Source organism: Camarhynchus parvulus, chromosome 3, assembly GCF_901933205.1.
Source record: "Camarhynchus parvulus chromosome 3, STF_HiC, whole genome shotgun sequence".
Lineage (NCBI taxonomy): Eukaryota > Metazoa > Chordata > Aves > Passeriformes > Thraupidae > Camarhynchus > Camarhynchus parvulus.
In genome coordinates this window covers 20,318,284-20,330,683 of record NC_044573.1, presented here as the reverse complement: position 1 = coordinate 20,330,683, position 12,400 = coordinate 20,318,284, and the positions used below count along the sequence as shown (strand labels likewise).

The following is a 12,400-nucleotide window of genomic DNA, read 5'->3' as shown; positions in this document are numbered from 1 at the left end:
TCCTGTGTGGGTTTTTCACCCTACCCCTAACTCCTCAAAAGAGAATTTAAAAACTCTACACCTACTACTTAGCACAAAAATATTTTTTATATCAGTAACAAGTGATGCCTTTGAAATGTACTTTTGTCCTCCTTGTATGCGAAAAGAAACACTATGTGAACTATCAGACCAGAGCTAAATAACTACTGCAATATGAACAAAATAGTCTTAGGAGACTGGTCGTATTTTGACTATGAATGCAGACAAGTTCAATAGTATCATATCCCCATTTGTTAGCAAACAATGTACTGAAATACCTGAATCCCAGCAAGAATTGCTACAGGTAGATAACACAGCTCTGGTATCTAAAAACCAAGTTCAGAACTTACATTTACTTATAGGTAGTATGTTCATAGAAGCATTAATACCTTTGGCACTTAAGTGAATTTATCACATAAATTTCTGTTGTGAATCATTTGCTCAGCTTCAAAGTAAAAATGTTTTAAAATTGTGGGAAAAAACATTTTCTACTCAATGTTTTCTCAGTATAGACAGCTGACCATTTAGAGAAGGGACTAAAATCAAGTTGAGTCACCAACACTGAATATTTGCCAATGTTAGATATCCTGCTACCTTGTACAAGAAAGCTACCAGCTCAGTTTCTTAAAAAGAAAGGCTGGAAAATGTGTATTTTCTATTTGTATTACAAACAGTAAGCACAAATTCTGTCATATGTTTTTGCTTACATATTGAATCAGGTGCAAAATCCTATCCTGTTAACTAACTGGCTGTACCTATACTCTGACAGCTGGCTGCTAAATAAAGGGACTGTTGAAAAAATTGTGGGGAGTGAGTCTGGAGAACATAGAACTATTAGCAATGAAAGTGATGGGATTGACAATGACAAACCCAATTTCAGACCAGTAGGCCACTACTTTGAATTAACAAAGATCACTGGGAGTGTAAAGTTCTGTGGTAGCTTAAGTATTCTCAACACAGAGATAAGACAACTGTCATATACTATTAACTTCAACTTATTTTCTCTGATATGACTGAAATCAGAATCAAGTCCCTGAATATAAAGGAACACCACTTACAAAGCTGTACTTAGCAGTGTGTCTTAAACTAACCATATACTGCTGGAGGGATATTTTCTATAGAAATAAGAAACTGCTGCACAAAATATGTATGTAAAGATCCATATTTTTAAATGAATATGTAAGACAACAGATACTTGATCCTTTAGGAGTTTTTACTTCAAGTTAATACTAGGGAAGGAAATACATTACTACTACATAACTGAGAAAGCTAGATAACTTAAAGAAATTAAGTACAATGGCAGCTAGACTGTTATTTATATTTTCTGCTAAAGGGAGCTAAATAAGACTTGACTGCTTACTGTCCTCTGCTGTAGTCATTGAAGTCCAGTTGCTGTAAGCATTGCCATAACCATTGGAGGCAACCACTCTCATCTCATACTCAGTGTAGGGCTGCAGGTCTCCGACCCTGTGCTGTAAGGAAGCAGTAGGGCTGGGAAGCAAACTGCAAAGAAAAACAGCATAAGTTACTTCAGAACACATCCCAGCACATCTAGAAAGACTAAAACATTAAGTCTTGTAACAAGAACAGCCACCCTAAAGGTGAGCCGTGTTCAAGGGAAGGGGGCTTTTCTTGCTCAGCACTGGATGGTGGCCTTGCTGCTCTGCGTACTCTAGAATGTCACCAGCAGAACGCCGCCGCCGCATCTGGAGTCGGTAGCTGGGCGCGCCCGGGGCGTTGTTGCGAACTGGTGTAGACCAGACAACCTGAAGACTGGTTGGAGTGGCAGATGAAAGCCTTGGAGGCATCACGCCATCTGGAGCTGTTGAAAAACATGGATGAATTAGAGCAGAGAAAACCACGGAGAACATATGCCGTGTGGAAACAGAATGCTCCATATACTGGAAAAACTGTTCCTCAGGATCAACAGTAATGTTAACATGGTCCATTTAGTTTAACATTTTCACTACTGAACAATGCTGATTCTTAATTTTCTTCTTTCCAATATGTGAATATCATCTTGCTAAAAGCAAACCTCCAAACACCAAAAGTAATTCAGAAGCAACATATTTTCTACCACCTGTTCAAATATTATCTGTTTCTCCCTGTGCCCAGCTCTGCCACCCTGAGAAGCTAAGGAAATGCTCACAGAAATGTTACCCGGCATGAGCAAAATTGATCAGACTTTTTATCATTCAGACACCTTCTTGCCTGTACAAATTAATAATAATTTAAGAAGAAAACAGAAGAAATTTTATGCTAAGAACATCTTTAGATAGAAATCAAAATAGATTCACTGAAGTATCAGTCTGTAGCCCACTGTTTTGTTAAGGAAATTAATTTTTATGAAGTCCAAGGAACTGCAGATCAAAATGTGTCAGTAATGATACCACCAATGACCTTTCACTGCTGCAAATTTCACTGCATGCAGTAAAAGAAATTATGACAATTTACACCTGTGAATTTATGGCTTTGCTTTTTCTTTAACAAGAGATCAATCTGTTGAAGAAACTTTCTGCATTTAAACACATCTGTAACTTTTATATACAACACATCTGTAGCTATATCTCTTAGCTCTTTTCTAGAGTTAAAGCACTGGAAAGTTACTGCCTTTGTAATTTAAACTCTTGTATAATAGTTTTGCTTTTCATGGTCCAGTAGTTACCATTTGCCTTTTTTCCTTTGGTCTTTCTAACAGAAATTCTTTTTCATTGCTGTTATTTTCTTCTTGTCTCTATTGAAGAAAAACCAGTCTCACGGGTCTCTAACTTAAAGTGTAGTTGTAAGCCTCAGGGCCTAAGTTGTAAGTTTTAAGATGAGCAAGCAGTAATTTGCAGTAAGCTTTATTATTTTCATTTACCACCTGTGTATGAGGTGGTTACTAAGAGGGAAGAAACAGACTTTGTGAAAAACTGTGTGAGTCATTCTCTCCCTGAGACAGGTGAAAGGATGCATCAACTCCAAAAAGAAAGACATCAATCACATCTAATAGTTTTTATTTATACTGATCTATACATTAACAGATATGTGAACTAGCATCTGATATTTTTACTCTGATTATACTTATATCTGGGACACTTCTAGATTTTTCATCTCCAGATCCAAATTGTATTACAGGGAAAGGCACAAAACATGTCCTGTTCCAACCTAACAAACTTATTCCCTTTACATTAATTTCAAGGTCTGTCAGTTCTCATACAAAATTTTCACTAAAAGCTGGCTTCTGGGGTACTGAAGTTATCAGGTACTTCTGATAGTTGGCCCCTAGCCCTACACCCCTCCTGGTTTTTTTCAGAACAAGATGAAGTACAACAGAACCTCCAGCTTCCCTCATTTCCCTCTGCTCCACTCTGTCACTGTGAAAAAGAAAACATATAATATAGGGGCTTAAGCCAGCCGGTGTTTGGATGCTCTTTCCTGCTGCTGTTATCTACATCTAGGGAAAAAGGCTCTGGTAAATCCCAAGTAAACTTGAAAATCTTCCTGTTTCCAAATCCAGAAAATCTCTGAGATTTACGTAATTCATGGTCTGCAAATCCCATGCCACCACCTTCAAGGCCAATAACGAGCTTGTGAGCACTTCACCTCAGAGAGAAGAAGGTGGCTGGCTTAACTTAAATAGCTCCAATATCCCTCCAGCTGAGCCATCAAAAACAAACATTTGCACACCACATGTCTCTGAACATGACATTCATTCTCCCAGTAAAATGGACAACTCATTTATTTACCTTACATAACATTGCTCTGTTTAGCACCAACATAAGCAGAGTTGGGTTTAAGTTGTGCAATAAAAGTTTTAAAACTTATGGATGTAAAGTACAGTACTCTCAGATAATCATGTATTAGTTTGGCATCCTTTATAAGGTGATTCTTGAAGTCAAACTGAGATAGCACAAGAAAGATGATGCAAAGAAAGTAAAAATTTTTAGTTCAGGGTTTTTAAGTGTTTTTCTAAGCTGACACCAACAGAAAGAGTCAATATTCCTTCAAAGCTGGGTACTACTTTATTTGAAACGAAACTGTCTGCAGATTAAAATACATCCGTTTTTAAAGTCCACACAGAAATTCTACACAGCAAAAAAGCTACATCTAAAAGTGAACCTAATTAACCGACCTAGTCAGTTGGCCAGGAAGTCAAAGTTCACGTTATTGAGGGGACAGTGTGAGGCAACTCACAGAGGAAGCAAAAGCGTTAAATTTATTTGCAGCTCTGTCAGGACACATGACTTCACCTTTGTCTTTCATTTACCAGTCTGTTAAATGGAGATAATAATACTGATCCTTCTTTGTAAAGCTCTCCGAGATCTACAAAGTAAAAGCTCAGATTAAGCTTTATGTACGTATAGAGGTGGTTATTATAGCGATACAGGAATGTTCATCAAAAAACAAAGATGTAGCTGTCTAAATGTCAATAACAATTCCACAGTCTGGATGTTATTTTAATGGCGTAGGTAATCTCAGCTAAATGTTCAAATCTCTTCTACCAACAAAAGCACAGCATAGGGAAGAGCAGAAAATTTGGACAAATCTCTATTGTGAAAGTCGCCTCGCCCTGAGTCCTGTTGGTGGAACAAGCCAAGCCCACTACTTTCAAACCAACATGTTTCAATATACTGCAACTGTATTTATCTGAATGGCTTCCTGTAGCCCACAAAGAATTTCCTCAGTGATGTACTAGTGAGTGTTCTCCAAAGGAATGGGGCAGGGGGGCAGGAGGGTACAGCAAATAAATTGTCAAGTCTCTGCTGAGTCATAATGAGAAAGGTGCTCTATTAAACTAATCACGATTTGCTCATTAAAACAGCAGAGCACTTACCCCCCAAAATGGTAATTCTAATTTGCACACAAAACATCCTCTGACTATTTCAAGCATTCCTCATCATCAAGGTCTTCAGTGTAACATTTCCCCCAGCTTAACCCTTTTTATCCAATCCATATCCCCAAGAGACTCCTCACTACCCAAGTAATAACTGGCAACAAGCAATAATTCTACTGTGAATTTCTGAACAGAAGAGCCATGTATCTATCAGCTTGATATATCGTCTTTAAGATGCAGTGTTGCTCAAAAATCTCCCCTCGAGCTTTAATATGACCCTCAGGGGGCAAGCACTCCACTTGCAACCTACTGAATCAACATCTAGCCCAGTAAATCCTCACTTAGCAGGGCAGAAAGTCATGCTTTGTATATCAAGAGACTACAAAGGCAGAATAAAATATTCAATCAGATGTCAATTCTAATAAAATAATTAATAAACAGTTCCAGAAAAGAATAAAAACTGAAGACTGTTTCAAGATGACAATGATATATTGTATTCCAAATACTCAGGTACATGCAGATGGATTGAGAAAGATCTGATCCCTCTTCAGCCAGTAATGTGCTAAGAAGCCTTTGAAAAGGGTTTCAACTTTTTGCCTCAATTTCTTTATCTTAAATAACATGTGCAAAAATAGTCAGCTTTGTAAGTATTTGTTTATTTTAGGACAGCAATCATTGTGTGAAATGATTGTGCTTAAATGTTTATTCCACGTTGAAAGCTTATTTTTTTTCTGAGAGGTATTCATTATATTTATGATAAGGATTTATCTGAAATGTAAATTTTCTGAAAGTAGACGACTTTGAGCAGGACTATTAAAAGGTGAACTACTATTAGGACAATAAATTATTATTTAATTATAAAAATGTTTCCTTTCATAAGAAGAAGAAAAGGCAGAAGAAAAGCAGAGCTCCATTACATATCTATAAAATTGGTACAAACTCATACCAACTTTGAAGTGTCACTCTTCTTAACAGTGATCAGATATACTGACCCCAATGTATCCATAATATCTCCAGATAGGCATCTAGAAGATTTTGGAGCTATGAATATGTAACTCTGTAAGCTGTCACATCTGCATATATAAAATATTTAGCATTTGTATCTTATCAAAATATATTTCATACACATGGATGTAAATGATAACTGCAAGAATTTAATTACAGGGGAGAAGGAAAATAGGCTCTCCAGCATTTGCACCAAAACAGCAAGGAAAAGTTCCACTCAGACTGCCTTTAGATGTGTGTCTTGCTCTGTCATGACTACTCTTCCTCTTTTCCAGGTTCGATTCACAAACCCCATTTCTTTATCTCATTGTAGCGCTTGTTTAGGTATTCCTGATTAATTTCCTATTTTAGGCGCCCATAGTGAGATCATCTTATTATGGCACTTTTTATGCCAATATGTTCTGCACTTTGACATTTGTTTCTTCAGATTTTCTCAGGTATGCCTGTTATCTAGTGGTTTGCTCAGTCCAAATAATTCCAGTCATTGCACTCCTCATAGTTCTCAACTTCAGCATGTGTCTTAGTTTCATTTCAGAGAAAGACAGGCCATGATGCTGGACCATATGTCATCACTAGAACAGCATGCTAGTTATAAACCTTTATCTCTTGGCAAACCAGAAGATTGCTCTTTTTTGTTTCTTATCTTCACAGGTTCACCAAAGTTTACTCCAGTTTGGTTTTTAACTCTTTCCCTATTATTTTTCCTTCTCAGCATATACTGCATATAAGAGTCGGTCCTGATTTTTTCATTTAATATATATTTGCAACGATGTTATTTCTCCCACTCTCAATCACAAGAAAATGCACAGAACATTTTTGGGTTTTATTTCTAATTTTATAATTTCACTGCTAGATGTTTTCAGTCACAGATATAGCTCCACCTAACAATAAATATACCAAGGACAAGGCACCCTTATTCAATGAACATCCTTGCACTTTGGAACACAAAATGTGAAAGGTTCATGGTGGCCCTCTTGCCATCCCCTCTCTGGCACATTTATCTTGGGAAGAAAGGATGCTGTGTTTTGGCCAAAAGCAAATTGAGAGATATAAAGAAGTAGCTTAAAGCCTTTGTAAACTTAGACTAAGTCCAAACTTGTTCACACCTCATGTTCATGAAATTTTCTTTTCAGAAGTATAATATAAACTGAGTACAGAAATATCTTGCTCTCTTTTCATGATCTATTCCATTTCACACTTCTGCTTGCTGCTGTAATAGTAATTTCATTGGAAAAGAAATGGTTTTGTAAATCTATTTAGAAGAGCATTTTAGCATTAATCCTTAATGTTACCTGTAGGGTACAATATCGTTTGGAAAAATAAAATAAGATGTTTGAAAAAAAATCTACAATTTTTCTTTATCTGGATTGAGTATGTAAGTTCTAACTGGATTTTTCTGCACTTTCACTGTTTAGTATTCTAGAAGCAAAGCATAATTTTAGTAGGGCTCTAAAAATCAACTTGGGCTTTACTCCATGACCTGCAGACCCAAAGTTTAAGACAATTGTCTTTTGAAATCCCAAAGCAGGCTTACTTATTCCTCATTAATATTGTTCCAGAAACAAACAAACAAACAGAAAACCAAACCAAAACAAAAGACCCCACCCCCAAAACCAAAACCCAAAACAACCAGACCTTCCCCTCCTTTCAATGAACTTTTCTTCATGTACAACCTCAACACCTGCAACCTGGGCATGGGTCTCAAGTGGAAATCTGTGTAAGAGATGCTCCTTTCCTAAATGTTACATTTCACTGAGGTCAACACTATAAAAATGTCTTATAGATTTGTCACCTCACCTTTCCATAAGAAGCAACCTGCCTTCCTTCCTCATGTTAGGTGGAAGTTTGTCCATCTTACTCAGCAAGAACTTTACTAAACTCTAAAAGCTACAAAAGAATGCCAATAAGCAATTAGCTGAATGATTAATGATTTTAATACCTGTAGTAAGGACATTGGCTAGAATTTATAACTGCCCAGTAAAACCAATTATTCAAAAGGACTGTTCAAAAGGATGGCAAGCCAATAACTGCCATACAACAAAATTAATTTTTTTTAAATACTATGAAGAAAAACCATAAGGAAAGGTATTACAGAATCAGGCAGAAGCTGCAATTAAAGAAACAGCTCTTGCTGGTTAACTGTGACACTGACTACTGTAAAATGAAATATCTCTGTAAAATAGCTTTAAGAAACCATCAGATCTGCCTGTTTTAAGTTAGGGGGACAGATGTGGCAAGTGCAGTGGGAATAAGATCCTGTCTATCATCATGCAACAACTACAGCTTCCTGCATGAAGCAGCTTTAGAAATTAAGTTCAGAAGGTTTTTTTAAATTGCAATAATTATTATTATTGGACTTTTGTAGTTGGTTGTTTAGCAGCTTTGGGTTTACGTTCGTTTGTTTTTTCAAAGGAAAAAGAGGAAAGAATTTGACATCATCTTCAAAATCTTACAGCTTTCTTTATAATTAGTGTCTGGCATCAGAGAGATATAACCAGAGGCAGGCATGGTACTTTCCACACTGATGGAAACACCTCTGGTGATTGCTGGTGAGCAGATTATTGGCTAAATTAAAATATCTTTCTTAATGTTGATGCCAGAATTTCAGAGTACCGGAGGGTGGCTTTTAAGCTTGCAGCTTCTTGTTTGAAAATAAACAGTTCTGAGATACTTCTGGAAATCCAGAGACTCCCCAAAAACAACAAAAAAAACCCCAAATATTATCACTCGTGGTTGGGAAAAATCGAGGGAAGAAAGTTTAAACCTATGTAGTTAAAAGAACAGGAAGGATAGACACATTAGAATCTTCAACTTTGTAGATGTTTTGCAAAGATAGAAAATGTTTCCCAGGATACACAGAAATGTGTGTCCGGGGAAACAGGACACACAGCAATGGGATTAAACTTCTGCAAAGAAGTTTTTAAATCTCTATTAGACTAAACGAATGCTTAAAGAAAATGAGATAATTTACAGTTTTGAGAAAAGAAGATGGTACTAGCTGATTTCCCAATTAACTCTTTTTCAGCCTAATAATTCTTTGAAGGGGATTCTAATTCCATAGAAGAAGAGAAAGATAAAAGAAAAACGAAAAGGCACAGAGGTGGTGATGTTACAAGAAGCATATGCATTGTTCTGAAGCATAATCTCTTAAAATTAATTTTTAATATTGATTTATTCTATGACTGAAGGAAAAAGGATAACATGAGATATTCAAAACCAGAAAGCATCATTCTACGTGAACAAGTGGACATGGCTTCTGCATATGATTATTAGCTAGACAGGGTTGTCAAGCGTTGGAACAGGCTGCCCAGGGAAGAGGTGGAGTCACCATCCCTGGAGGTATTTAAAAGGTGTGCAGATGTGGTGCTTAGGGACATGGATCAGTGGTGGGGCGGGTCATGTTAGGTTGGTTGATGACCTTAAAGGTCTTTTCCAACCAAAACGACTCATGATTCTATATCTCCATCCAACGTGGTGAAAGAAACTAAGAAAATACTGCACCCTCAACTGAATGGTAAAGAAAATGGAATACTGGAAAACGTGAATGCTCTTGTTAAATAAGAAGTCTCATTAAATAAGAAGTCTCTTCATACTGCACCCCTGCAATATGGATGCACTGGTGGACTGCTAAAGAACAGACCACCCTGTTAAAGAACAGACCACCTTCAGTGCTACCAGTTGATGGGCATTTTGACAGAAGCCTCAGTTTATATATTACTGTATGTACAGACTGGAGAACAATGCAGGGGTTCAAATAAATTAGCTCTGCAATAAGATTACCTGTAGTTATTTTTAATCCATAAATTTCTCCGTGGTACATAATGGATGGTGTGAAATACTACCATTTCTGATGGAAATCAAGCTTGAGAGTGCCCATAAATAGGAAATGGATCTGACAAGATGACAGATTAGCTGGTGTTAGGGAGCCACTACACACAGTGGGTGGTGCAGTCTTATTATATCTTGAATATTCTACAGGTATCTGTGAGATCCAGGTCACTGGACTACCTTTTGGCCACGAAACAACTGCAGCCAGAACAGACTTCCATCTCACAAATTCTCTCCTTACTTGCAGAAAGACGAGGAAAAGAGGTTCCCTAAAGTTTCTGCTCCTAGTAATCAAGGCAACACAGAGCTGGCTTTGTTCACAGCTACTACTTAATTCCTTATGATATATATGGTAATCACAAAAAGGCTTTGACTCAGTGTCAAAATGAGTCAAAAATGCTAACTTTACAGACTGGGAGTCTTGTCTTTACTTGCAAGAAATGTTGTTCACCTCAAGAGAGTAGAAGCAATGCCAGTAGAATACTGATTGCATAATTCTTTGAAAATTGACTTCTTAAGGTTCCATCAGGTGTCTTGTAAAATTTTGCTCCCTGGAAGTCTGTTTCAGTAACAACCACATTCTCACAAATGGAAGATTAAAAAAACCCAACTAACCAAAAAACCCCCTCGCAACCCCCCCTCAAGTATATACTACTTTGCTCCAATCTTCACACTATTAAAAAGCATATTAACCTTTCCTGTTCACCTGAGTTGGACAAGGCTGAAAACAAAAATATCAAAGCCATAATATTTATTAAGTAGAAACTCTGGTTTGTGTGTCATCTTAACCTGCTTCTCAATTTACTCTATGGCATTCAAAGCATATAGACTTTGAAGTGGCCTATATTCTCTAGTTTTCTTCTGCAAAGTATAGTATATGTCAGATTCAGAAAAAAATACCAAAAATGACTGTATATTTTATTAAAAGCCTATTTTTATTCTCTCTGTCTCTTTTTAACAAAAGTCTAATTTAGCTGTTGTTCCCTTAGGTACGAGGTACACAGTTTATAATTCATTTGATATAAAATGTCAGTTTAGATTTTTGCACTGCTTTGATAAATGAGAAAAAACATGTACATTTCAATTTCCTTCTACCAGGTTTCACTAACAGAAGCCCCCCTCCCATTGTGCTGCTCAAAGACCTTTGCGTTAAATTAAACATCAAGATCCAGAAACTGTAGGGAATGATATTTCCAAGACATACAGTACAAATACATGAGACTGGGAAAAAAGGTAATGATTTTTCCTACCAGTAAAGTGATGTCTCCCAAAGAGTATCTTTGATCCTTGAATTAGTTCTCAGTTATAATTTAATATATCAAAACTGTCAGCAGCTTTCCTTACATTTAACCATAAAGTGATATAGTCAGCTCCACAAAAAGCAAAATACAACATTCAGGGGCTTTCTCCCCCCTATCCCCAACATGTGCTTGTGACTCTGAAGTCCATCAATATTAATGAGGAAAATCTGTGTACATCAAAGGAGACAGCAAAGAATTAATTTAATTGTATCTGTCATCATTGCTAGTGGTTTTTCCTATATAACCAAATCCCACCATTGATCAATGTACAAAACTCTCAGGGGTGTAATCTGCACAATGGAATAGAGAAGAATCAAAATTTTAGTTCTGGAAATAAAACTGATATAATTAGGAAAAATAACAACAAAACACTGTGTATTATTCTCTTATGTAACACACAAGGCCAAGGCTGACAAATCTGAGCCACCACATTTACAGAGTAAACAAGAATCCTTATCACTCCTCGAAATGCCAACTGCAATGCTATGGCTGTCACTTCACGTTACGGTCCAGTCCAACAGCTGCAGTATCAATAAATTAAGCTGTATTAGAAAATAGCAATAGGATCACATCCTGATGCTTATGCTGAGCACCAGCACTGATGAACAGCATACATCCAGAGCCATGAACCACAGAACTCAGCACCTTCTCCTCCTGCCCTGTGTTGCTGCTGTGCACGCTCCCCCACCCCAGCCTGGGAAGTGTCATCAGCCCCACGTTACAACAGCATCTGCTCTCTTTTCCCCAGTAAATGACACTTCCCCCTACAACCAACAGCAGAGTTTCAATAGGATAGGTGGAAAGTATTCTGCATTGCCTGCTTAAGAAGCCAGAAATAAATACACTGCCCAGCAATTGGGAGACAAGATGAATGATCCAGATCTCCTTTTTTTTAGCTAGTGTTCTAATAAAGAAAAGCTATGAAAGAATATCAAAGATAGCACCTCCATTGCACCTAACTGTGACAAAAATCCCTGACTGTTTTTAACCCATCACAGTTCCCCACTAAATATAGCATTTCAATTGGCAGAAATATGATGTAGGTGTTATATTCTGAAGGTAAATATTTAATATTTAGGGTGAATAAAAATCAATTTAGGCAAGACTACTTCCACACAGAAATAATCTGTTCAATATATACAGCTGACTTCTCTGATGAATAGGGTAAAAGGATTACAACCTTTTATAGCCAAGCTATCCACATAGGAATGTTCATACAGCATTATTAAGTAGCTACCCATCAGTTAATGCCCTGTTCTAGACACTTGTAACAAATAAACCATTTCTATGAATTATCTCCAGGCTTCATTTCCTTAGATAATACTGAAGAAGACATAAATCCACTGGAATTGGTGGTAGTGTGTCAATATACAACAATAAATGATCTGCTCACAAGTATTTTTACTGAAAAGACCTTGACTACTGTCATCTT

At 36.9% G+C, this 12,400-nt stretch overlaps 1 protein-coding gene across 1 annotated transcript in view; it reads right to left on the bottom strand.

Moving 5' to 3' along the window:
- The window catches only part of USH2A (usherin), a 373,050-nt gene that overhangs the window by 136,422 nt on the left and 224,228 nt on the right, over positions 1 to 12,400 (bottom strand). The window contains exons 39-40 of the mRNA XM_030944868.1: positions 1,690 to 1,840; positions 1,379 to 1,521 (exon numbers count right to left, since the gene is read on the bottom strand). Of these exons, the coding sequence (XP_030800728.1) occupies positions 1,379 to 1,521; positions 1,690 to 1,840 (294 nt within the window). The remainder of the gene's footprint in view (positions 1 to 1,378; positions 1,522 to 1,689; positions 1,841 to 12,400) is intronic.